This window comes from Rhinolophus hipposideros (genome assembly GCF_964194185.1).
Source record: "Rhinolophus hipposideros genome assembly, chromosome: X".
Taxonomy (NCBI): Eukaryota; Metazoa; Chordata; class Mammalia; order Chiroptera; family Rhinolophidae; genus Rhinolophus; species Rhinolophus hipposideros.
In genome coordinates this window covers 89,659,318-89,687,155 of record NC_138046.1, presented here as the reverse complement: position 1 = coordinate 89,687,155, position 27,838 = coordinate 89,659,318, and the positions used below count along the sequence as shown (strand labels likewise).

At 41.1% G+C, this 27,838-nt stretch overlaps 1 protein-coding gene across 1 annotated transcript; it reads left to right on the top strand.

The window, feature by feature from the left end:
- On the top strand, window positions 1-27,838 carry CHST7 (carbohydrate sulfotransferase 7). Its single transcript, XM_081043266.1, has 2 exons — window positions 1-1,681; window positions 27,216-27,838. The coding sequence occupies exon 1, from the start codon at window positions 188-190 to the stop codon at window positions 1,646-1,648; it is 1,461 nt and encodes a 486-aa protein (XP_080899392.1). The 5' UTR covers window positions 1-187; the 3' UTR covers window positions 1,649-1,681; window positions 27,216-27,838.

Genomic DNA, 27,838 nt, shown 5'->3' with positions numbered 1-27,838 from the left:
AGAGACTGCAGGGACGCCTCCACTAGCACCACCGCCTCCCAGTTCCCCGTGTGGGTGCACAGCCCTTTTGGCTCCGCTCCTACCAGTGCACAGGGGCCCAAAGAGACAGAAGGAGCGAACTCGGGACGGGATTTCTGAGGAAGGGGAGAGGACAAGTGCCCCACCCGCTCTGGGAGGGGGGCGGTGAATGATGAAGGGCCGGCGGCGGCGGCGCCGAGAGTACTGCAAGTTTGCACTGCTGTTGGTGCTGTACACACTGGTGCTGCTGCTCGTCCCCTCGGTACTGGACGGCGGTCGTGACGCGGACAAGGGAGCCGGGCACTGCCCAGGCCTACAGCGCAGCCTGGGAGTGTGGAGCCTGGAGGCGGCGGCGGCGGGAGAGCGTGAGCAGGGGCCAGAGGCGCGGTCCGCCGCCAAGGAGGGTGCGGGCCAGTCCCCCTGGTCCCCGGGCAACCTCAGCAGCGCCCTCAGGGAGTCGGTGTCTGGTGAGAAGCAGCACATCTATGTGCATGCCACCTGGCGCACCGGCTCATCGTTCCTGGGCGAGCTTTTTAATCAGCACCCAGACGTTTTCTACTTGTACGAGCCCATGTGGCATCTCTGGCAGGCTCTGTATCCGGGAGACGCCGAAAGCCTACAGGGCGCGCTGCGCGACATGCTGCGCTCACTTTTCCGTTGCGACTTCTCAGTGTTGCAGCTGTATGCGCCGCCGGGGGACCCAGCCGCGCGCGCCCCGGGCACGGCCAATCTCACCACGGCTACCCTCTTTCGCTGGCGAACCAACAAGGTCATCTGCTCGCCGCCCCTGTGCCCCGGCGCGGCCAGTACCCGAGCCGAGGTCGGCCTCGTCGAGGACGCCGCCTGCGAGCGCAGCTGCCCACCGGTGGCTCTGCGCGCCCTGGAGGCCGAGTGCCGCAAGTACCCGGTGGTGGTCATCAAGGACGTGCGCCTCCTCGATCTGGGTGTGCTGGTGCCCCTGCTGCGTGACCCCGGCCTCAACCTGAAGGTGGTGCAGCTTTTCCGCGACCCACGAGCAGTGCACAACTCTCGCCTGAAGTCCAGGCAGGGGCTGCTGCGCGAGAGCATCCAGGTGCTGCGCACCCGCCAGAGGGGCGACCGCTTCCACCGCGTGTTGCTGGCGCACGGCGTGGGCGCTCGCCCTGGCGGCCCGTCCCGCGCGCTGCCGGGTGTGCCTCGCACCGACTTCTTCCTGACCGGCGCGCTCGAGGTGATCTGCGAAGCCTGGCTGCGCGACCTGCTCTTCGCGCGCGGGGCTCCCACCTGGCTACGGCGCCGCTACCTGAGGCTGCGCTACGAGGACCTGGTGCGGCAGCCGCGCGCCCAGCTGCGCCGCCTGCTGCGTTTCGCCGGACTGCGAGCAGTGGCCGCCCTCGACACCTTCGCGCTGAACATGACGCGAGGCGCGGCCTATGGCGCGGACCGGCCCTTCCACCTGTCCGCGCGCGACGCCCGAGAGGCTGTGCACGCCTGGCGCGAGCGCCTGAGCCGAGAACAGGTGCGACAGGTGGAGGCCGCCTGTGCTCCGGCCATGCGTCTGCTGGCCTACCCTCGCAGCGGAGAGGAGGGTGACGCCGAGCCGATGGACAAGGAGACGCTGCTGGAGATGGAGAACGACAGCGCCACGTAGACCCCACACCCGCTTCCCGGGGAGCGGATCCGGGTAAGCTCTCCCCAGGCGGGGTGGGGCAGAGAAGGGTCATGGGGAGCTTGGACAAGCCTGCAGGGGGGGGGGGGATGGTGATGCTGTCCTAAATCTCACCCTGTCAGAATAGATCCAAGCGGTGGGAAAGCGCTGCTGGTAAAATTTGGGAGAGTCACTGGGATCTCCATCTTAGTCACCTGCCTCCTCAGGACTGCGATGAGAGAGGTTAAATATGGCTGAGGCAAAACCCGGGTCTCCCCACTCCCAGTCCTCTCTGTGAAGTAGGAGGTAAGGTCGTCCCTCTGTTGAGATTTGGGGAAGCGGGAGAGGGAAGAAGCATATAAGAGGTCTGCGGAGAGTAGAGAAGGTTTGAAAATCTTAACGGAACTTGAGACTGGGAATTGACATCAAAAGCATAGAATTTCGGAGATCATTTGAGGTTGATGATTATGACTTTATCTTGACGCCAGTCTGTCCTATGGGCAAACTTTTTGCAACAATGTTTGCAGGCACAGAGAAAGCCAAAAGCAGAGATTGGTGGAAAACTATTGACTCTTATCCTACCTCCCCCTAATCTGTTTTATATTTCTTCTCTGCCCCTGTCTCTCTGATGCGCAGACTCCAGGGCTTTCCTTCTGAGTTCCCAAGCATACAAGCATAGTCAGGCCTCTCTTACAACAGGTTTTGCACATGTGTGTGTCTCAGACTCTGGTGCAGCAGTGTAGAATGGACTTAGCTTTTCCCCTGGCTCATGTGGCGCCTCCCCCCGTTTGCAGGATATTTGACCATATCCCGTTTACATCAGATCCCAAAAGCTGCCTGGTCAGCTTCCTCTACTGCCGACAAGATCTCAGGGCTGGGCTTTCCCCACTTCACCCCATCCATTTGAGAGATGGAATATTAGATTGGCAGTAGCAGCTTTTGGCTGGGACTGCAGAAGCTTTGTGAAAAGACATCCCCTGCCCATTTTTGTTGTTGTTCTTTCTCTGTAAAGCATATATCCTGAGATGTGGGGCTTAAATGATCTCAAAATGTGTTCAGTGTCTGCATCAGGGTATGGCCTGCAAGTTGGGCTGAAGGAAGAGTTTGTTTTGCATAATGCTGACCTTAGGAGTCTAGTTAGTGGCCTGGGGATGTGTTTTCCCAAACTGTGTGTGAGTTGGAAGGGTGCAGCTTTCTGCAATGTGCAGTCCAGAGGAGGAGGAAAAGCAGTGCCAAGTGGATGGAAATGACTTAAGTTTCCATTCATTATTTTATAGTGTAATTCACTATTCCCCGGGGATGAAGCTCTGAGGGCAAAGTTGAAGATGTTAATGAAGATGGATTCTGTTGTTAATAGAGCCAGGGTTTCAGAGAGATTGCGGAAGCTGGCTGATTTTTTTCTCCCAGTGATTAAGTGGTTTTCTTGGTCAGTTTCTGTAACTGCTTAGGAAGTCTGTGTTCCTTCCTGATTTCCATAGTAAAGGAAGGTAAGGCACTGGGTGACTTGTCACATCTTAACAAAAACATCCTTTCATCTGTTAATCCTGTATTTACAGATATAGGTAACATAATGGTCCCTAACTCTCCTTCACAGGCCAGAGGGAATGCCTCTCCAGGGCAAATGCTGCAGCATTTTATGGATTTAAGAACTGACAACCTCCCAGAGCCTTTAGTTTTTTTCCCTATTTTTACTAACATTTATTGAGTGCTGATTGGGATGAGGTAAGAAAGAGAATAGAGAGGCGGGTTAGAGGACAAGTCTTTGTCCTCTAGGAAGTTACAATCTGTGAGGATGACTACAGGGGAAGACCCTGGTGCTGGTATTTGGAAGGCCAACGGGGTTTCCTCTGCATGGCTGCAGGGACATCTGAGAGCCAGCTTTCGGCTCTTCAATGCTTTGGTGACTAAGCCCTTCCTCACACATTTTTGCTGGAATTATTGGACACTTACCATGTCACCACCACCAACCAGTAGATTTATTAAAGGGCTTGCATTCCTTGTTCCTAGAGAAATAACATTATTATTGACCTACTGATGAGTTTCTAAAAGTCTGTCACACTCTAGGGAGGGGAAGGGATCCTGATGTGCCACGCATTGAATTAGACATTGTGAGTACATCATTATTTTGACATATCAGTTTTACAGATGAGGAATGCAAGACTCAGAGAAGTCAAATAATTTGCCTGACGTCACATCTCAGCTGGTGAGGGTAGAGCAGCATTGGTGGTCGACCCCAGCGCTCATAATCTCTCCATTGTGACACACCCTTACCTGGCCTTCGTTAGTGTCCCCTGGCAGCACCTTTGGCACCCAGATGGGCTTATAGGAAACACACTAAGCTTTATTACTAATATGTTCCAACCACTGAACAAATCAATAAAATATTGTTGAGATGCCAACAGCACCTATACAAGAAAGCCAGTGAATCTCCAGCCATCCTCCCCATGGGTGTCCTTCGCCCAGGGCATCTGAGCACACCCTCAGCTCAGCATTGAAGAGGGGCTACATGGGAATTGATCTGAGTAACTTCTGGATGATTCATACCTGACAACCAGGATGTGACAGGGAGGGAGTCGGTATACATTTTAAGGGCTGGGTAGCATCCTGAACCAAGTCACCAACGCCCAGGCCCTTTCCATCTTTTACATTTCCTTGGAGTTCATTCACCAGCTTATATTCCCACTTTCACAAGATGGTAGCCTCAACCACAAGCATCACTTCCTCACACAACTACTCAAGGTTGTTAAAATGCAGAAAGGAAGGAATCTGGTTAGCAAGTAAGGGGTGGAGGAAGTTTCCCTTATGTGTCTCTGTTTCCTTCAACCTGGTTATAAAACCTGTCCCAGAACTCCCTACCCCCTGCCAACTTCCTTTGATATCTCACTGGCTAGAACTGACTGGGTCACATGGCCTACCCTAGCCCAAAAATTGGTGAAAGGGACAGGGATCGTCATGATTGGCTTAGACCAATTACATCCACCTGAGGAGTTTTTGTTTCTAATGTCAATACCTGAGCTCCACCCCCACAGATTGTGATGTAATTGGTCTTGGGTGGGATACAGGCATTGGGATATTTTAAAAGCTCTCCAGGTGACTGTACTGTACAGCCAAAGTTGAGGACCACTGATTTGGACCAGTCATGATTCATCCCCTGAGCTGAGCCACTGCCACTGGAACAAGATCAGGATGGGGACTAAATGGCTGTTAATGAGCACTGAACTGGCTGCCACAGTAATTTATGTGAATGAACTTGGACCTATGAAATTCCAAGCAGATATATGGTGTTAATATGGAAAGGGGTAAACATCTTAAATTATTCATGGCTCCATTCATCACCCTCTCACTTTCTTTCAAAGGCTTTGTTGTATATACCCCTTATCTAATAATCTATCATTGTACACTGCCCACTACTGTTCCAAACGGACTGATATGCTGTCCTGTCTTTTCAGCATTTCTCCCTTTGACCTCTGCCCTTGGTAGGATTCATGATTTCATTCCTGTAGGCATTTAAGACATCTTGGCCTTTGTACTTGACAAGATAGATGGACCCTTTGAATGTAATTAGGAAAGGAGGTGAGTGTACTATAACCTAAGTCCCAACAGTCAGAAAGCTTTCTTTCTAAGGAAACCATCCAAACAGAAAAAAAAATGACTCACTCCATCAGAAAGTGCAATATCAGAATAATGGGCATACCAGAAGGAGAAGAAAAAGAGAAGGGAACAGAGAATATATTCAAACAAATTGTTGATGAGAACTTCCCAAACTTGTGGACAAACTGAATCCTCGAATCCAAGAAGCAAATAGAACACCTAATTACCTCAATCCTAACAGGCCTTCTCCAACGCATATTGTATTGAAGCTGTCTAAAATCAATGACAAAGAAAGGCAGCCAGGGAAAAGAAGATGGTAACCTACAAAGGAAAGCCCATTAGGTTATCATCAGATTTTTCAGGAGAAACTCTACAAGCCAACAGGGAGTGGAACCAAATATTCAAACTATTGAAAGAGAGAAATCATGAGCCAAGAATAATATATTCAGCAAAGATATCATTTAAATATGAAGGAGGAATAAAGACCTTTCAAGACATACAGAAGCTGAGGGATTTTCTAATACACGACCTGCACTACAAGAAATACTAAAGGAGGCTATTAGACCACCATCAACAGGGACAACTTGTGGCAACCAAAACATAAAAAGGGGGAGAGTAAAGGCCTGAACTGGAATATGGGAATGGACAAAGTAAGCGTACTGAAGAAACTGGAATACTCTAAATATCAAACTTTCTTTTACATAAACTTAAGGGTAACCACTCAAAAAAATCCAGAACTGAAATATGTAGTGTAATAAAAGAAGAAACAGAGGGAAACATCATAGAATACCACCACACAGAAATAATAGACAACAACAAAACCACAAAGAAACAATGGAGACACAGCCTTACCAGAAAACTAAAGATAGAATGATAGGAAATCCTCACATATCAATAATCACCCTAAATGTAAATGGACTGAACTCACCAATAAAAAGGCAAAGAGTAGCAGATTGGACCAAAAAACTAAACCCAACCATATGCTGTCTCCAAGAGACACATCTCAGCTACAAGGACAAGCATAGACTCAAAGTGAAAGAGTGGAAATTGACACTCTAAGCAAATGATATCCAGAGAAAATCAGGTGTAGCCAAACTGACATCAGATAAAACAGACTTCAAGGTGAAAAAGGTAATAAGAGACAAAGATGGACATTTCATAATGGTAAAGGGGACTATACAACAAGAAGACATAACAGTCATCAATATGTATGCCCCCAATCAGGGAGCACCAAAATACACCAAGCAACTACTAACACAACTAAAGGGAGAAATTGACCAAAACACAATTATATTCGGGGATTTAAATACATCATTGACAGCTATGGATAGATCATCCAAACAGAAAACAAATAACGAAATAGCAGCCCTAAATGACACATGAGGTGAAATGGACACAATTGACATATATAGAGCACTTCATCCTAAAATATCAGACTATACATGCTTTTCTAGTGTACATGGAACCTTCCCAAGGATAGACCATATATTGGGACATAAAATCAGCCTCAGCAAATTTAAGAAGATTGAAATCATACCAAGCATATTCTCTGATCACAAGGCTTTGAAATTGGATATCAACTGCAAAAAGAAAGCAGGAAAAAACACAAATACATGGAGATTAAACAACATACTTTTAAAGAACAACTGGGACAAAGAAGAAATTAGAGGAGAGATCAAAAGATACATAGAAACAAATGACAATGAAAATACATCCTACCAAAATTTTGGGGAAGCAGTGAAGGCCTTTTTAAGAGGGAAATTTATATTATTACAGGCCTGTTTCAAGAAACAAGAAAAATCCCAAATAAATAACTTCATGTTACACCTTAAAGACCTAGAAAAAGAAGGACAAATGAAACCCAAGATCAGCAGAAGAAAGGAAAAAACAAAAATCAGAGCAGAACTAAATGAAATAGAGAACAAAAAGATAATAGAAAAAATTAATGTGACAAAGAGCTGGTTCTTTGAAAAGATTAACAAAATTGACAAAGCTTTGGCTAGACTCACTAAGATAAAAAGAGAGAAGACACTAATTAACAAAATCAGAAATGAAAAAGGGGAAGTTATCACGGACACCACAGAAATACAAAGGTTCATCCAAGAATACTATGAAGGACTATATGTTACGAAATTCAATAACCTAGAAGAAATGGACAAGTTCTTAGAAACATATAGCCTTCCAAGGCTGAACCATGAAGAACTGGAAAATCTAAACAGACCGATCACCAGTAACGAAATTGAACCAGTCATCGGAAACCTTCCCAAAAGCAAAAGTCCAGGACCAGATGGCTTCACTAGTGAATTCTACCAAACCTTCAAAGAGGATCTAATACCAATCCTGCTCAGACTCTTCCAAAAAATTGAAGAAGACACAGTACTCCCTAACTCATTTTATGAGGCCAACATTACCCTGATACCAAAACCTGGAAAGGACAACACAAAAAAGGAAAAATACAGACCAATATCTCTGATGAATACTGATGCAAAAATCCTAAACAAAATTCTAGCAAATCGAATACAACAATGTATCAAAAAGATTATGCATCATGACCAAGTCGGGTTCATCCACAAGGCACAAGGATGGTTCAACATCTTCAAATCCATCAATGTGATATATCACATAAACAAAATAAAGGGCAAAACCATATGGTTATATAAATTGATGCAGAAAAAGCACTTGACAAGATACAACATCCATTTATGATTAAAACACTTAATAAAATAGGTGTTATAGAAGGAAAATACCTTAACATAATAAAGGCCATATATGACAAGCCCTCAGCTAACCTCAGAATTAATGGTGAAAAACTGAAGCCCTTTGCTCTACGTTCAGGAACGCGACAGGACTGTCCCCTATCACCTCTGCTTTTCAACGTAGTGTTGGAAGTTCTTGCCAGAGCAATCAAGCAAGAGAAAGAAATAAAAGGCATCCAAATTGGGAATGAAGAAGTTAAATTGTCACTCTTTGCAGATGACATGATGCTATATATAGAAAACCCTAAAGACTCCACCAAAAAGCTATTAGAAACAATCAATGAGTACAGTAAAGTTGCCTGCTACAAAATCAACGTGCAAAAGTCCATTGCCTTCCTATATGGTATATACTAACAATGAAATGTCAGAAAAAGAAATAAAAAACACAATTCATTTTGCAATTGCAGCAAAAAGAATAAAATACCTAGGAATAAACTTAACCAAGGATGTGAAAGACCTATATGCTGAAAACTATAAGACATTTTTAAAATAAACTGAAGATGACACAAAGAAATGAAAAGACATTCCATGCTCATGGATTGGAAAAATCAACATAGTTATAATGGCCGTATTACCCAAAGCAATATACAGATTTAATGCAATCCCCATCAAAATCCCAATGGCATTTATTAACCAAATAGAACAAAAAAATCATCAGATTTGTTTGAAACCACAAAAGACCCGGAATAGCCAAAGCAAGCTTAAAAAAAAAAACAATGCTGGAGGTATCACACTCCCTGACTTTAGCTTGTACTACAAGGGTACAATAATGAAAACAGCATGGTATTGCCAGAAAAACAGACACATAGACCAATGGAATAGAATTGAGAACCCAGAAATAAACCACATAAATATGGACAGACAATTTTTGACAAAGAAGCAAAAAACATACAATGGAGAAAAGACAACCTCTTCGATAAATGGTGCTGGCAGAATTGGATAGCCACGTGCAAAAGAATGAAACTGGACTGCTATCTGTCACCATGTACCAAAATTAATTCAAAATGGATCAAAGGCTTAAGCATAAGGCCTGACACAATAAACTGCATAGAAGGAAACATAGGTACTAAACTTATGGACCTTGGGTTCAAAGAGCATTTTATGAATTTGACTCCAAAGGCACGGGAAGTAAAAGCTAAAATAAACGAATGGGACTATATGAAACTTAAAAGCTTCTGCACAGCAGAAGAAACCATCGACAAAATAAAGAGGCAACCAACTGAATGGGAGAAGATTTTTGCAAACTGTGCCTCCGATAAGGGGCTAATATCCAAAATATACAAAAAACTCATGCAACTCAACAACAAAAAAGCAAACAACCCAATTGAATAATGCGCAGAGGACCTGAAGAGACATTTCTCCAAAGAGGACTTACAAATGGCAAATAGACATATGAAAAAATGCTCAACATCACTAATCATCAGAGAAATGCAAATAAAAACCACAATGAGATATCACCTCACCCCAGTCAGAATGGCTATCATCAACAAGACAAATAGTAACATGTGTTGGAGAGGCTGTGGAGAAAAAGGAACCCTCATACACTGTTGGTGGGAATGCAGACTGGTGCAGCTGTTATGGCAGTATGGAGGTTCCTCAAAAAATTACGAATAGAATTACTATATGACCCAGCAATCCCTCTCCTGGGTATGTACCCAAAAAATCTGAAAACATTTATCCATAAAGACACGTGTGCTCCAATGTTCATTGCAGCTTTGTTTGCAGTGGCCAAGACATGGAAACAACCAAAATGTCCTTCGATAGATGAATGGATAAAGAAGTTGTGGTATATATACACAATGGAATACTATTGGGCGGTAAGAAAAGATGATATAGGAACATTTGTGACAACATGGATGGATCTTGAGAGTATGATGCTAAGCGAAATAAGTCAGACAGAAAAAGCAGAGAACCATATGATTTCACTGATATGTGGTATATAAACCAAAAAGAACAAGACAAACAAATGAGAAACAAAAACTCATAGACACAGACAATAATTTAGTGGTTACCAGAGGGTAAGGGGGTGGGGGGTGGGTGATGAGGGTAAAGGGGATCAAATATATGGTGATGGAAGGAGAACTGACTCTGGGTGGTGAACACACAATGGGATTTATAGACGATGTAATACAGAATTGTACACCTGAAATCTATGTAAATTTACTAACAATTGTCACCCCAATAAATTTAATTTAAAAAAAAAGAACTAGACAAACAAATGAGTAACAAAAACTCATAGACACAGACAATAGTTCAGTGGTTACCAGACGGTAAGGGGGGGGATGGGAGAGCAGGGTAAGGGGGATCAAATATATGGTGATGGAAAGAGAACTGACTCTGGGTGGTGAAGACACAATGGGATTTATAGATGATGTAATATAGTATTGTACACCTGAAATCTATGTAATTTTACTAACAATTGTCACCCCAATAAACTTTAAAAAAGAGAGAGAGAGAAAGAAATGACTAGCCACCACCAAATCCTTCACAAACCATTTTGAAACTCATTCCATTTTAGTTAGGATACTATGTCCCAAATGGCTTATGTATAAATATCACTGAAAGGAGAACCTGTTGCTTAAACACAGACTCTAAAGAACGGGCATTTGTTAAACATTGTTCATACATAGAATTTCTCATTCAACAAAATTTGTTTAAATTCCCAATTGTGAGTCTATGTGGGTGTTGTGCTCATGCCAGAATGCTAGAAATTAGGAAAGTGTGTGTGTGTGTGTGTGTGTGTGTGTGTGTGTGTGTGTGTGTGTGTGTGTACACATAGATACCTGAGCGGCAGGGCTGCAGTAAGGTGCAAACAATTTTTAAAAACACATCCACATCCAAATCCTCATTGCTGCCTTTGATCAAGACATTCTTGGAGCTCCCCATTGGTGTTGCCTTCCCAGACAGGACTCCTTCAGTTGATGGTGGATTTGGTATTTAGGAAAAATCCAGATTTATCAAGTCTGCTGAGCGTTTCTGAGGAGGAGGCTGGTCCTGCATAGGGAGGTGTGGCTATGAGGTAGTAATAGAGTTATTCCTTGGTTCATATGAAATCAGTTTTTATATTAGGGCACAGGAAGCCAAGCATGAGGGCCTGGCTCTCCTGGTTACTACTTGATGGACCTTGGGCAAGTCTCTAAGCCTTTTGGCTTTAGTTTTCTTATTAATAAGAAGAGGTGGTTGAATTTAGAGGATTTCCAAGGCTTCTTGGTGCTTAAGGGTCAGTGACATTTATTGAGTTCCTGTTTTGTGCACTGTGTTACTTGCCTGTTATCTGAGTTCGTCCTTATTTTAGCTTCATGAGGTAGATATTATCAACATTTTATGGATGGTGAAAAAAGCTCAGAGAGGTTGAGTAATTGTCAAGGACAACAAAACCAGAGGATTAAAATCAGGTGCTATTTATTTTGAAACCAGTGTTTTCAAATTTTTTTTTAGAAATAGTATAAGCATGTAGTAAAAAAATGTTCAAAAGAATAGGAAAATATAAAATGCCTACCAGTCTCACTTCCTATAAGCAACCACTACATTTCTTATGATATATGTCTAGAAATGCTTTGTGCAAATTCAAACAGAAATATGTAGCCTTTCTGTAATTAAATCTTTTTAATTTCTTAAAATTTTAAAAATTGAGATATAACTAGGGTGATCTTATGTAGCAAAGGATATATGCTTTGTACATTTTGAGAAATAAAGTTCTTTAAAGTTACACTAACTTTCACTCCCATCAGCTGTTTCTTGGAGTGTCTGTTTCCTAGACTTTCAACAACATGGATTTTATCTATCTTTTTCATCTTAGCTAGTCTGATGGGTGGAAAATCCTCTTTTCCAGAGTCCTGGCTCTCTCTGCCCCTACAGTTCATCAGACAATGCATGATTGCCTCATATCTCAGGTTGTGGGAATTGGGATGCCAAGATGACATCAACTTCTTAGCCCTTCTGCGGTCCACATGTATTCGTAAAGTGTCATTTCTGTGATTCATTTGAAGGACTGGATACATTTTGAAATAAAAATGATCATTTGTTTTTAAAACGATACTGACACATGATGTCAGGTTTTAGCAAGCTTCTTGTTAAGATGGCCTTCTTCTGGTACTATTACAGTGGATTGTACCCATTGACTCAAACTTCAGCTATTTCAGGACACTACCACTGGGGAATATGCTGATTTAAAATAAGGTTTAACTCTTCATATATTTTGTCTGTGCTCATGAGAGCCCTCTTTGTAGTCTGGGGGAGGGCAGAAGTACCCATTTGCAGTTATAGAGGCAGGATTCAGAAGGTTTTCGAAAAGGTTTTTTAGTCTGGCCAATGATTTTCTTCCTATTAATACAAATGTAATATAAATAGTTGGGAATGATGCTTTTAAAACAACATTTATAAGCAGCTGGCTTAAAATTCCTCAGTACTCCTTTTCCCAGACTGCTCTCAGCATGAGCAGCACAGAAAAGAATGAAACTAAAAAAGCTAAACTGGCCTTGGTTTTTTGTGTCTGATGTTCCAGTCAAGCAAGGTGACTAATAAATGAACCTTTCTCTCTGTGTGCGGACTCCTGGCTCCTAATCCTCTTGCTTTCTGGTGGAACCCAAGGAACTTGCTCTATTGAAAGAAATATTTCTGCTTAGGTGCAGTATAGAACAGTAGGGACTAAGAAACAGTGCTGGCCCAAATTCAATAACACAGGGAAGTGAACTGTTTGGGAGCTGAAGAGGAAGCAGTTTCAATAAGAGAAAAGTTGCAAAGCTCAGTGATGTTTTTGTGAGAATGGGAGCCCTCCAGTGTTGCTCTCTGACCCTTCAGTCACAGGCACCAAGCCAGCATCCCTGTCTGACACTTCTGCAACTGGCCTTGTTCACATTAAAGACTGTCATGCTAGATACTGAGAAGAAATTGGAGCATCAGCTGATAGTGGACATTTTTAAATTAGGGATTAAGAGGCTGTGAAAGACGACAACAACCACAACCACCATGTTTGACTTCAATGTCGGCCATGTTTGGAGTGAGCAGAATCTCCTCCCTCGAAGAGTCACATGCTAAAAATAGCCACTGAGGTCGACATGTTTTTACTCATGAAATGGAAGCCCTTTCTGTTAAGCATTACCGTCAGGCAGGAGTGTTAAAAGGAGAATTGTGAGGGCCCTGGGCAGTCTCTAGGTCCTGGCATCAAGAAACCTCAAATCTGACCTGAAATCCAAATGCCTAGGCGGGATGGTTTGGAGAAATTACTATTGTGTGATTAGGATTGTTTGGGCATGGTAACCAGCAGTCTGGAAGCAGAGAAAACAGCCTAACTGAAAGTCGGAATATTACAGAGACATTTGTAAGGTACAGGAAATAGGCAGGGGTGCAAGTCTGTGAGTTCTTTTGTAAAGAAGAGTTATATAACTGAAGAGTTATGAGCAGCCCCCAGCATGAACTGGGAGGCTAACTGAAGCAGTCCTTACATACATGCAGGTAAGGTGAACATTAGGGGAAAATGTCTGAGAGCTTCAAAGACACTTTCCCCATGACTGAGACCAGACTTTACCAAAAAGAATGCATTACTGCTTTGGCGAGGGTATGGGAACAGTAAGCCAAAAATACTAAGATCAACATAATGTTTTAAAAATAGGACTTCCTTAGAAACAGCCTGGAGCTGGCATATGTTAAATGGACAGATTTTTAGAAGCAATAAAAGCAGATGCTGTCTCTTGCTCTAATAAAGGATGTCACCAACAGGGATGTAATAAAGGGAAACAACACATTTTTCAGGGTCTGTAAACCACAAAAAATTACATGTTGTTCCCTGTCTGTGTACTACCCCCCAACCCCCCTTACTCCAAGCTAGGAATCGCAAAGGGAACTATTTTGAAAAACAAAATAGATGGTTGGCTGAAATCAAACATACACACCCAAATAACAATAAAACTCTTAACATGATTGAATGCCTTTTACATTAATTCTATTTTTATTCCTCAACAGTCAAAGGGAAAGAGAAAGAGTTTTGACCTCAGGAAAAATCCATGTCCTGCTCCTAAGTGTGGCAATCTCTGGCAATCCTACAGGACCCAGGGAAGGACTGGTTTACATGCCCCATAGTCCTGTGCCAACATAAAACTACTCTCAGCCATGGGTCATTTATCCCCGCCAGCCTGTGGACAGGGCTAGGAAAGGGTAGAACAGACACAGCGCCTCGCTCTGCAGGAAGGGCTACCTGAAGTGACAGGCTAGACTATGGCTAACACACAGACTGTACACTGACCAGCCATCCTAACCCGTGAATCCCAAAGCTGATGAGGGCAGCCCTTGTGCCTCCCACCCCACCTTCCGTCACTCCATTGGCTGATAGCCCCACTGGAGGCCAAAGGGCTGCCTGAGTGGCAGGTGGAAGCTTTGGTCATTTCCCAGCCCCATGTCCCTACTAACCCCTGCCATTCCCACTTGGTAGATGACAAACATCTGCAGGTGGGTGGTCAAATATATATTACAAAGTACTGACTCAGTTCCTTTATTTGACTTGAGAATGACCTTACTTACAAAAGCAATTATGTATGCCAATTAAAATTATGTCTCAGAACAGTTCAATAAAAGGAAAAAACAAAAGTCAAGTAGGCAAACTCAGCTGTTTCCAAGTTTTATTAATACTGGTTTGGAATGCATTCGTTTTGTTCTCAAGTGAGCTCAAAAACTTGGGAAATTTTTAGTTGGGGCTGGGCATGATAAAATTGGAAACATTATTATTTTATTCTTTTGGGGAAATATAATAGCCATTTAATTTTTGCACTAGCTGACTCTGGGGCTTAACTAATGACTTGCATGGATTGAGGTTTTACTCTGAGTTCTGGAACATAAAAGTGGGTCTTTTCCTCCCATTGTGGTCAGGGTGTAGGGTAGAGGGGTGTCTCAGCTCTCTGCATGGGCTGCCCCGCTCTAGGCAAGTGACTTCTCCCCTAATCACTCCCTGTAGTCCCCAGACAGGAGGGGTGTGTGTGTGTGTGTGTGTGTGCACTCAATCCCTGTTTTTCCCTGAAGCAAGAATTGTGTCAAGTATTAAATACAACTGACACTATTATATTGTTGACTATTGCAAGTATCCTGGCAACCCCTGCTATTGCCACTTAATTTTTCAGATTGAAAGTATGAAAATGATTTATGCTGTTTAAAATACATTTCTAGGCTATGGGGGTGGTGCAGTTAGATTAGCAAACTAAATGTTTCCTATTACATTTTGCTTTAGAGTCACAGTGAAGGAATGTTTTCTTGCATTTTTTATATTTCTGGTATTTCAAGTATTATTTTAACATTATCCTTAAGAAGCTCCCCCGCTTTTTAAATAAAAAAATCAATAACTAAATGGCTGTATTCTCGTAAACATTGTCAGCCATTTCCATTTTGCTTGGCACTGCATTTCACTGATTGGAGGTGAAAATAGGAAGGTTAAGAAAGCTTACCCCAGGTTAACAGATAAGCTTAGATGGTAACATCCACAGAGGGTGGTTCCAGGGTTGGATGCTGGCAGAAGACCCTATAAGAAAACGTTGCCAACAGATCGAAGATGGCGGAGTAGACGAAAACTGTGCTTGCGACCTTCCATGAACACATTAAAATTACAACTAAATTATAGAACAATCAACCTGGAGAACCACCTGAAGTCTAGCTGAATGGAAGTCCTATGACTGAAAATATAAAGAAGTCACGTTGAGACTGGTAGGAGGGACAGACTCATGGAATGGGCCCCAAACCTCTGTGTGGTGCTGAGAATCAAGAGGGATATCTTGACCACGGAGGTTCCCCCAGAGAGTGAAGGACCCCAGCCTCCCACAGCAGGCTCCCCAGCTTGGAGTACTGGTGCCAGGAAGAGGAGCCCCCACAACATCTGGCTATGAAAAACAGTGGGGATTCTGATCATCCAGGGAGACAGAAGGCTGCAGCAAACCCAGACATCCTTTTAAACGGCCCACACACAGACTCACTCTCTTGCAAGCACTCACCTTGGGCTCTAACAGACGCACGGTGACTCAGGGGGCCTCAGAGACAAATGGGGGTACAGACGGACATATGTGGTTTTGGGGGAGGACTGGAGGACAGGCAACATTTTCCCTGTGTGAGTTCCTCCTCCTGTGCAGCCTGCAGGCAGGCACCATCTTTCCTGTGTTGAGCCTGCCTCCACCATAGCCAAATCTGAATCTGACTGGCCTGGTGAGCTCCACAGCTCTGCCCTGCTAACTCACTGGGACCCTGCCCCACCCAACTCCTCCAACACCACAGGCACTTTCTCCATGAGCAGCCAGTTCTGTCCACATGACACTCTTGGAAAACTAACAGAGTCTGGCAGGCTCCTGGCAGGCAGCAACTGGCCTCAGTGTGCTCTGAGACTTTTGGTGAATAGATCTAGGGTCAGCACTGACACCAAACCAGGATTTACATTAACATGGTGACCACAGCTCTTTCCATTCTAATGACTCCCTGAGACTCTGCCTCACCCAACTTGCATACCATATGAGGCTCTATCAGTGGATGAACCTTAAGTGAGCTGGTAGATGGCAGCTGGACTTGGGGTGCCCTGGCTTTTTGCAGAGCAACCCCAGGGCCAGTATTGGTAGCAGCCATCCTCTCCCACGTGCCTCCAGGGTTAGCACAGGCAGCAAACAACCATGGATTGCTTTGTAGCTCCTACAAGGTAGTCCCTGAACAGTCACAGGCAGTGGGTTACCTGAGCCTACACCAGAGCCCCTCCCAAGAGGCTTCAAAACTAACATACTTGGAGGTTGGCTTCAGACACAGCAGAACACCACCCAATTAGCCCCACAAGTGGCACATACAAAGGGTGATCTCAACAGGAACCAGAGCCACTGGGATGAATCCCACTCAGTGGGGTAAGCCCCCCACACAGCAGCCCATCAGCTGTGGATGTGGCCAAACCCCACAGCCACTCAGCCTAAGGGTCCATCCCACCTACTGACATGCCAATAGCAATCAAGGCTCAACTATAACAGGAGGGCACACACAAGGGACACTCCTGGAGCATCTGTAGCAGATGACCAGAGAGATCATGTCACTGGGCCCCACAGGATACCTACTATATAAGGCCACCCAGCCAAGAGTGGGAGACATAACAGCCCTACCTAATACAGTGGCACATCGGTTTTCGAACATAATCCATTCCAGAAGACCTGTTTGAGTTCTGAAATGTTCGAAAACTGAGGCACAGTTTCCCCATAGAAAGTAATGGAAAATGGATTCATCTGTTCCAGACATTTAAAATCAACTCCTAAAACTGAAAATTTAGCATGAATTTTACTATCTAATGATACCATAGATCCATAAAATTCACGACGTTTGTAAACCGAAATGTTCGTCAACGGAGACGTTCGAAAACCGAGGTACCGCTGTACACTGAAGAAGAAAAAACAAAAAACAGAGAGGCAGCCAAAATGAGGAAACAAAGAAATACATCCCAAATGAAAGAACAGGAGAAAACTCCAGGAAAAGAACTAAACAAAATGGAGGCAAGCAACCTACCAGAGACAGAGTTCAAAATAGTGGTTATAAGGATGCACAAGGAACTTAGTGAAAACTTCAACAGAGAGATAGCAAGCATTAAAAAGGACATAGAAACAAACTATAAAAAGGAAACAGTCAGAAGTGAGAAATATAATAACTGAAATGAAGATGCACTAGAAGGAATCACCAGCAGACTTGATGAAGCAGAGGACTGAGTCAGCAATTTGGAAGACAAGGTAGCAGAAAACACCCAATCAGAACAGCAAAAAGAGAAAACAGCCCAAAAAAAGAGAACCGTTTAAGAGACATCTGGGACAACATCAAGTTTAACAACATTTGCATCATAGGGGTACCAAAAGGAGAAGAGAGAAAGCAAGAGATTGAGAACCTATTGGAAGAAATAATGACTGAAAACTTTCCTAACCTGGTAAAGCAAATAGACATAAAAGCCCAGGAAGCATGGAGGATCACAAACATGATGAACCCAAACAGGCCCACACCAAGACACATCATAATTAAAATGGCAAAGGTTAAAGATAAAGAGAGAATCTTAAAAGCAGCAAGAGAAAAGCTGTTAGTTACCTACAAGGGAGCTCCCATAAGACTAACAACTGATTTTTCAACAGAAACTTTGCAGGCCAGAAAGGATTGGCACAAAATATTCAAAGTGATGAAAAGCAAAGACCTACAATCAAGACTACTCTACGCAGCATAGCTATCATTTAGAATCAAAGGACAGATAAAGAGCTTCCCAGATAAGACAAAAGCTAAAGGAGTCCATCACCACCAAACCAGTATTACAAGGAATGTTAGAGGGACTTCTTTTAGATGGAAAAAAAAATCAGCATTATGAATAATAAAATAGCTACATATCTACGTGTATCAACAATTACTTTCAATGTAAATGGATTAAATGCTCCAATCAAAAGACATAGGGTGGCTGAATGGATAAGAAGGCAAAACCCTTACATATGCTGCCTACAAGAGACTCACTTCAAATTGAAAGACACACAAAGACTGAAAGTAAAGAGATGGAAAAAGATATTTTATAAAAATGAAAACAAACGGAAAAAAAAGCTGGGGTAGCAACACTTATACAGCCAAAATACACCTTAAAATAAAGACTATAAGAAGAGATAATGAAGGATCCAGTAATCCCACTTCAGGGTATTTATCCAAAGAAACCCAAAATAGTAATTCGAGTTGATGTGTGCATCCATATGTTCATTACAGCACTGTTTACAATGGCCAAGATGTGGAGGCATCCTGGGTGTCCATCAATAGATGAATGGATAACGAGGTAGAACATACATACAATGGAATGTTGCTCAGCCATGGAAGGGAATGGTTTCTTGCCATCTGCAGCAGCAGGGATCAACCTGGGGGGTATTGTGCTGAGTGGAGTATGTCAGACAGAGAAAGACAGATACAATGTGATTTTGCTTATATGTGGAATCTAAAGAACAAAATTAACAAACAAAACAGAAACAAAATCATAGATACAGAGAAAATTTTGATGGTTGCCAGATGGGAGGGGGCTTGGGGATATGGGTGAAAAAAGGGGAAGAGATTAAGAAGTACAAATTGGTTGTTACAAAGTAGTCATGGGGATATAGGGTATAGCATAAAGAACATTGTCAACAATATTGTAATAACTATGGTGTCAGATGACTACTGGATTTGTTGGGATGATAGATGGGAGTGGGTTGGGGAGCAGGATAAAAAAGGTGCAGTGATTAAGAAGTACAGATTGGTAGTTACAAAATAGTCATGGGGATATAAAGCATAAGGAATATAGTCAATGATATGGTAATAAATATGTATCTCATTTGTTTGTCTTGTTCTTTTGTTGTTTTTGGTTTATATACCACATATCAGTGAAATCATATGGTTCTCTGCTTTTTCTGTCTGACTTATTTCATTTAGTATTATACTCTCAAGATAGACACAGACAATAGTTTAGTGGTTACCAGAGGGTAAGGCGGGGTGTGGGGGGTGTTAGATGAGGGTAAAGGGGATCAAATATATGGTGATGGAAGGAGAACTGACTCTGGGTGGTGAACACACAATGGGATTTATAGATGATGTAATACAGAATTGTACACCTGAAATCTATGTAATTTTACTAACAATTGTCACCCCAATAAATTTAAAAGGAATGTATAATGCTAGGTGAGTACTAAACTAGTCAGAGGGAACACTTCTTAAATTATATACATGTCTAACCACTATGCTGTACATTTAAAATTAATATAAAATAATATTGAATGTCAACTATAATTGAAAAATTAAAAAGGAGGGAAGATAAAGAAGAATAACAGGTTCAATGTTCCAGGGGTAAAATAAGTAAGTCATGGGGATGTAATGTACAGCATAGGAATTATAGTCAATAATAATGTGATAGCATGGTACGTTGTCAGATATCATGGTCATTATCATGGTCATTACTTATCATGGTCATTACTTCTTTAGGTATATAAATGTTCAATAACTATGGTGTACACCTGAAACTAATATAACATTATATATTATTAATAGCTATGTATTTAATAAAAATCATTTTTAAAAATCGAATCACTACATTCTACATCAGAAACTAATTTAACACTGTATACCAAGTATACTTAAACTAAAAAAAGAGATACATTTCAACAATCAAAAAAAAAAGTTGCCATTGAAAAGGAGACTAACGCTGTCCTCAGCCCATTTGTTCTGGAGTGGGTCCAGGAGGAAGGCTATTACAATGGGCTGGAAAGTAATTCACCAGTGATAACAGGACCTGCTGAATACCCGGAAATCTCAGATCCCTCAGCCCAAGTGCCAAGTCCCAGCACCAACTTTTAGCATCTGGGGAGTCACTTTTGGTGGTAAACCCAAGGCACTGCACCTGGCACAAACGAGTGGGTGGGAACAGGCACACACTTCCGGAGGTGAAACCAAGAAAACCTTGAAGAAGGGTGGGTAAAAATCTACAAGCGCGATTCGAGGAGGGAAGTGAGGTGTTTGTGCAAGTTCTCAGATCCAGTTGGGAAGCCCAGGCCTCAGTACCCAACTTGAAAGTGGACAGGAAGGCCACTGAAAGAGGCAGAGCTGCAAGTTCATTTCGTTGACTCTTCTGTTCTCAAACTTTAAAGCCAGCAGGAAGTTGCTTCTTCCTCCTCCCCCATCGCAGCTGAAAAAGTATGATTAAAATGCTAAGTGTGTCTTCCTGAGTTATTCCGCTGTAGCCCTAGAGGCTCAGCCCCCGGTCAACCGCATGCGATCGCAGTCCAGCCTCCTTAACCCGGAAAGAAGTTTCCCTTTGATGGCAGTGAAGCTATTCGTAGGTCAACCAGCTGCATTTAAGGCCCACTGGTCATTTAAATACTCAGAGGAACTGTAGCAAAGGCAATAACACACCCAATTCATTGGAGTATGACTTTGAATCATTAAGTAAACAATCCATTTTTTAAAAGTGCAAGCAAATTTCTGAATTGAGTATTAAGGAATGACTTCACACTTCAATGCCACATATTTAATTTTATACATACTTCACAAAACATTGATATACAGAAATCTCTTTAATTCTGGAAATTGTTGTGCGAAGGAAGTTTCTAAATTATCTATTTTTCTATTATCACACAGAATAGGTCTTTAAATACTTTTGACTTAGGAATGACCAGAAAGGTCTACACTCATTTCAGGTTGCTCAGGCAGTAACAGACATTTTCATTCTCCCCCAACTCTGGGTAAGTGGAAATTTTAACCAAGAAATTTAGTAGCTTAAAATTTAATTCTTCACTGTCAAACATCTAGCAGTAAGTGGATGATAAATTGAGTGTTTGGTTTTTAAATACACACCCAAAGTTGAATACTTCATAGCTCCAACTGGATAGGTCCCTATAGTATTAAGAAGAGTGGGGTTTGGAGTGAATTTAATTCTTAATCCTATGTCCAAGACAGTGGGGACTTCAGAATTTTGGGAAACATCACACTAGGAATTCATGGACATGTTTGTGTTGTAAACACAACAAAAAAACATATTGAAAAATGGTAGGAAATTTGCTGATAGTTTTTTAGAGTCTACTTGGGGCTGCAGGCTCCATGGATGTGCCAGTCAGGACTGGAAGGGTATGAGCGTCCCTGTCTTGGTTTAGTGACATTCAGAAACTAGAGACAGAAACAGAATGATGGGAACCCATTTCTAGTGTGAAGAAAGGAAGGGCCTTGTGAGGTTGCCGCCTGTACACTGCGGGCTGCCCAGGCATGATGAGCAGGACTTCAGAAGAGCTCTTCAAATACCACAGAGGTAGTAATAGATCTTTCACAGCTCCTGTCTCTCCTCTCCTCCCACCTTGTATTGCCAGTGATTTGATTTAAAAATTTGAACTTGAGTGAAAAGCAGCTTTCCAGGTAAGTTAAAAACATTTTTAAGATTTTTAATAAAAGGATTTAAAGAGTGCTTATGGGTCCAGAGGTTAGACTGGTAGTAACTCCATAAATGTTTGTTGGGACATGGTATACCAGACAACATTTAGCACTTGGTTAGTCATGGACAGAAAACCACCCTGAGTTACTGCCAAGCTGTTTCTAGGTCTTTAAAACAACCCAAATGGAGAGCTGAACACAGTGCACAAAGAAACAGTGACAGAAAAAAAAATTATTTTTAAATAATTATAGACACACAGGAAGTTGCAAAAACAGTACAGAGAGGTCTCCAGTGTACCCTTTACCCTTCACCCAGCTTCCCTCAGTGGTAACATCTTATACATAGATCAATATCAACATCAGGAAATTGACATTGGTGCAATCTACAGACCTTAGTTGTCAACAGTTTTTACATGTGCTAATTTTGCGTGTATTTGAATGCATAGATCTGTAATTTTATCATATATAGACATATGTTAACACCACCACAATCAAGATACAGAACTATTCTGTCAGCACAAAGAATCTCTTTTGTGCTTTATTATCTCTTTATAGTCACATATTCCACCCCATCCTACCCCTATGTTTTCTTGTAACGTTTTATATTTATTTTGCCTTTCTTTATAAATTTTAGGATAAACTTATACATATATATCTATATGTAATTCCATACTTCAGTTTGAGTTAATTTTTGTATAAAGTGTGAGGATTGGGTCAAGGTTTATTTTTTTGCCTGTAGATGTCTAACCACTCTAGCACCATTTATTCAAAAGACTGGTCTTCCTCTAATGAACTGCTTTTACACTTCTGTCAAAAATCAGTTAGCAGTACACATATGTATGTCTATTTTTAGGCTTTTTCTTCTCTTTTGATGTGTGCATCTGTCCCTCCATCAATACCACAGTTTTGATTAATGTACTTAGATGTAGCTTAACATTGAGTGGAGTGATTATTCCACCTTTATTCTTTCCAAAAAGGTGTTAGCTATTCTAGTTTCTTTGCCTTTCCATGTAAATTTAAGAATAAGCTTGTCTATATCTACAAAAGGCATTAATCGACTTTGATAGGAACTTTGTTAAACCTATAGATCAATTTGGGGAAAATTAACGTCTTTACTATGGTGAGTCTTCTAATTGATAAACATATTTATATCTACTGATTTACATCCTGTTTGATTTCTTTTATTAGTATTCTGTAGTTTGTAGTGTACAAGTCCTTTACTTGTCTTATTAGATTTATACCTAAGTATTTAATTTATTTTGAATAACTGTAAATAGTACAAGTTTTAAAATTTGGTTTCAAGATGTTCATTTCTAGTATATGTAAATAAAATTGATTTTTAAAATATTGATCTTGTATCCTGAAAACTTTCTGACTTCACTTATTAGTTCTAGGAGGGATTTATGGGATTTTCTATGTATATAATCATATCATTTGCAAACGGGGACAGTTTTACATCTTCCTTTCCAATCAGTATGACTTTTATTTCCTTTTCTTTTCTTTTTTAATTTATTGGGGTGACAATTGTTAGTAAAGTTGCATAGATTTCAAGTGTACAATTCTGTATTCCATCATCTATAAATCCCATTGTGTGTTCACCACCCAGAGTCAGTTCTCCTTCCATCACCATATATTTGATCCCCCTTCCCCTCATCTCCAACTCCCTTCCTCCCTTACCCTCTGGTAACCACTAAACTATAAAACAACAAAAGAACAAGACAAACAAATGAGAAACAAAAACTCATAGACACAGACGATATTTCCTTTTCTTGTGTTCTTTCATTGGCCAGGACTTCTAGTACTATATTGAATACGAATGGTTAAGTGCAGACATCTTTGTCTTCTCCCTGATCTTAGAGGCAAAGCATTCAGTCTGTCGCCATAATGAATGAGGTAAGATGTAAGTTTATGTAGATTTTTAAAATCAAATAAAGGAAATTTCCTCTATTCCTAGTGTGCTGAGAATTTTTATCATGAATGAGTGTTAAATTTTGTTAAATGCCTGTTTGGCATCAATTGATTTGATCATGTGTTTTTTTCTTCCTTAGCCTGTTAATATGGTAGATTACATGGATTAATTATTGAATATCAAACCAGCCTTGCACCCTAAAATAAACCCACTTACTCATTACTTAAATCTTTTCATATATTGCTGAATTTGATTTGTTTATACTTTGTTGGGGATATTTGTAAGTAAGTTCATGAGGGATATTGGTCAGTCATTTTCTTTTTTTATACCTACTCTGATTTTGGTATCAGGGTAATAATATCCTCATAATTTTATGAAAGAGACTGTGTAGAATTGGTGTTAATTCTACTTTAAATGTTTAGTAGAATTCTCCATTGAAAGTAGGTGGGCCTTGAGATTTCTTTTGCCATTTTTAAATGTGATATCTATTTGTTTCCTCTGTTTTTTTGCTCCTGTTTCTCTTTTGTGCCTTCTTGAGGGTAACTTAAACATTTTTTAGAATTTCATTTTGATTTGTTTTTTTCAATTACAGTTGACATTCAGTATTATTTTACATTAGTTTCAGGTGTACAGCATAGTGATTAGACATTTATATAACTTATGAAGTGGTCCTCCCAACTAGTCTAGTACCTACCTATTACATACATAGTTATTACACTATTATTGAATACAATATTATTGAATATGCAGTGTTTTTCAATGTATAACTTTGCATGCTTATTTTAGTGGTTTATTTAGATTTTGCATGTGCAACTAATCACAATCTACTGCTCTCAACATTTTACTACCTCAAGTGAAGTGTAGAAACTTTATGTCCATTTGGATTACTTTACCTTGTCCCCTTTATAAGTCTCTTACAATATTTTCTCTCTACCATGTTTTCCCGAAAATAAGACCTAGCCAGACCATCAGCTCTAATGCGTCTTTTGGAGCAAAAATTAATATAAGACCCAGTATTATATTATATTATATTATACCTGGTATTATATTATAATAAGACCATTATATAAAATAAGACCAGATCTTATATTAATTTTTGCTTATAATTAATTATTGAGAACCATATCATACAATGTTACATTTTTTTGCCACAACTATCAAATATTTTTAAACTCAAGAGAATAGTCTATTAAATTTACTCCAATTTTATCCTTTCTCTTGTTCTTTTTTCATTAGTAATGCATCAAGTTTCCTTCCTTTATCATTTCCTTTCTGTTGGAAGAACTTTCTTAGCAGTTCTTTTACAGCAGTTATATTGGCAACCAATTCTCTTCCTCAATCTGTTTTCCCTTTTTCTGAACTCTGATGAAATGAACAGATCATTTATTATCTTTTTTTACTCTATCTTCTCTCTGTTGCTCAGATTGGGTAATTTCTATAGTTCTATTTTCAGATTCACTAATTCTTTGCTCTGTCATCTCTATTCTGCCATTTAGCCCATCCAGTGGGCTTTTAAAATTTTGGTTATTGTATTTTACAATTCTAAAATTTCCATTTGGTTCTTTTTTATATTTACTTGCCAAGAAATTATTTTTTTCAAGTGTGTTCATAATTGCTAGTTGAAGCATTTTTATGATAGTGGCTTAAAAGCCTTTCCAGATAATTTCACTATCTCTTTCATTTCTGTTGACATCTGTCAGTTATCTTTTCTCATTCAAGTTGAAATTTCCCTGGTTCTTGGTTTGACAGGTCATTTTTCCATTGTATCCTGAACATTTGAACATGTTATTACTCTCTGAATTTTATTTAAATCTTCTATTTTAGCAGGTCTCCACTGACACTGCACTGGTGGAGGAAGGGGGTCTCACCTGGTTACTGCCAGGTGGGGATGGTAGTCCAGAAGTTCTGGCTTCCCACTAGGCCTCTACTGACAGGAGGGGGGATTATTTCTCTGGTGCTTGGTTTCTGTTTTCCTAGGCTGGCCCTGTTCCTGCCTTTTGGCTAGAGATAACAGGCTTTTCTTGAGGCTTTTTGATCTGTGACCACTGGAATTTCTGGCCTGCTGACTTCTTTAACACCCATTCCAGGATGTAGAGGAGGCAAAGGGAAAACCCAGGGAACTCACAGCTATGTTGTTCCTCATTTCCCAAGGTTTCTAGTCAGTCCACCTTCTCCCCACCCTTCAGATTCTTATTTTGTTTTATATATTACGTTTGGGGATTTCAGTTACACTTTGCGGGAGGAATAAGGAGAAATATATTTACTCTATCTTATCTGGAACCAGAGTTAGCCCATCTGGAAACTGGTTTTTATTACACTAAATTATACTGAAATTTGACACGGTGGCTCCTTTTCATGTAAATAACCTGTACTAATAGAATTCTAAAAGTTCATGAAGGTCTTTATGAAATTAGCTTTTCCTTAATGCTGAATGTGAATATTTATTGTACCTTTTTAATCATGTTGAAAGTGCTCATTTCCAAATGCTGCATCAGTAGTTCTATAAGGTGATGGACAGTTTCACCACATTAGAAAATAATGTCAAATTTGGCACACATCCAGGATCAGAGGAAGGATCACAAGAAACTGGTAGCAGAACTAGTACTAACATACCAAGGGTCAGTGCACTCTCTGCTGCTCCCATACTGTGACACAAGCAATGTTTTAATGAAAGAAGAAAAAAGTTCAGAGGAAGGACTCATTGCTTACATACAGCCTTAGTTGTACAGAACAGCCAATTGTTGGCATGATTTATTTTGCACATGTGAACCAGTACACAAGTGAAGGAGGGAGAGTTACATGGTGTGTGCCTAGAGGGACAGCTCTAATCTCAGCTCTAACCCCTATTCTATCTACCCAGCAGGTCTCAGAAAGTTCTATTCTCTTGAACAGGTACTCTATAGCAGCAGCTGCAGAAAGCACATTCATACCATGTTTCCCCGAAAATAAGACCTAACCGGAAACTAAGCCGTAGCATGATTTTTCAGGATGCTCGTAATATAAAATAAGGCCTACTGCATCTTTTGGAGCAAAAATTAATATAAGACCCAGTCTTATTTTGGGGGAAATATGGTAGGGCTTATTTTATATTACGAGCATCCTGAAAAATCATGCTATGCTTTAGTTTCTGGTTAGGTCTTATTTTTGGGGAAAACACGGTACTGACAGAGGTACCCCCATCTTTTTCCTGCCTTTATTCTCACCAAACAACTCTTGCATCATATTTTTTCCTGGCCTTTCTTCACAAACCAGAAATGATAGATACTGGTTTGATATGGATTTCCAGCATTGGATAATGCAGCTTAGATAAGGAAGATTAAACTTTCATATTTAAGAGGCCTTACATCATCAGGGTTCAACAGGCTTTCTTTCTGTGGATTTCTGTGTTCTGAAGTTCAAACATCCTTTGTTCCTTCCCTTCCAGGTCAGTCACCATGAACCAGGGCACTCAGCATGTTGCCTCAGCACTGGATAAGCTACGCTGTGGAAGCAATCTATCACACTGTCAGAGACCAGGACTTGATTTGGTACCAACTGCTGTGCAGTTCTGCAGAGCAGGAATGTCATGATCTTATTAAATAATGACCAACACATTGGTTGAGACAAAGTTTCCACTAAGGAAGTGACATATGTGGATAATTATGGTAATAAAGTAAGAAGAGCTTTAGTTCCCAGCCTGAACCTGCCTCTGCTGGAGCCATTTCAACAAGGTGTCCTCACAACAAAGAAGAGACATGATTTGGTACAATTTCCCATCAGCAGGTGTCTGGACAAAACATAAATGTGAATAAGGGCCAAGTGCAGTCCTCTGTATCTTGATTAAGTCACTTACTAGTCAATAAAAGGTCTGAGTGGTAATCTTTCAAACCTAATTCATCTTCTTGAAATAGTTTACTTCACCCTTGCCCCTGAACCAATTTTTAAAAAATAATTTCTCTCCCTGGGTGGAAAAACTCTAATGAATAGAAACAAATTTTGCTTTTAAATTGTTCTATCTGGTATTTTTGTAATTATACTATTAAATGACTCTGGAATCATGCTAACGAC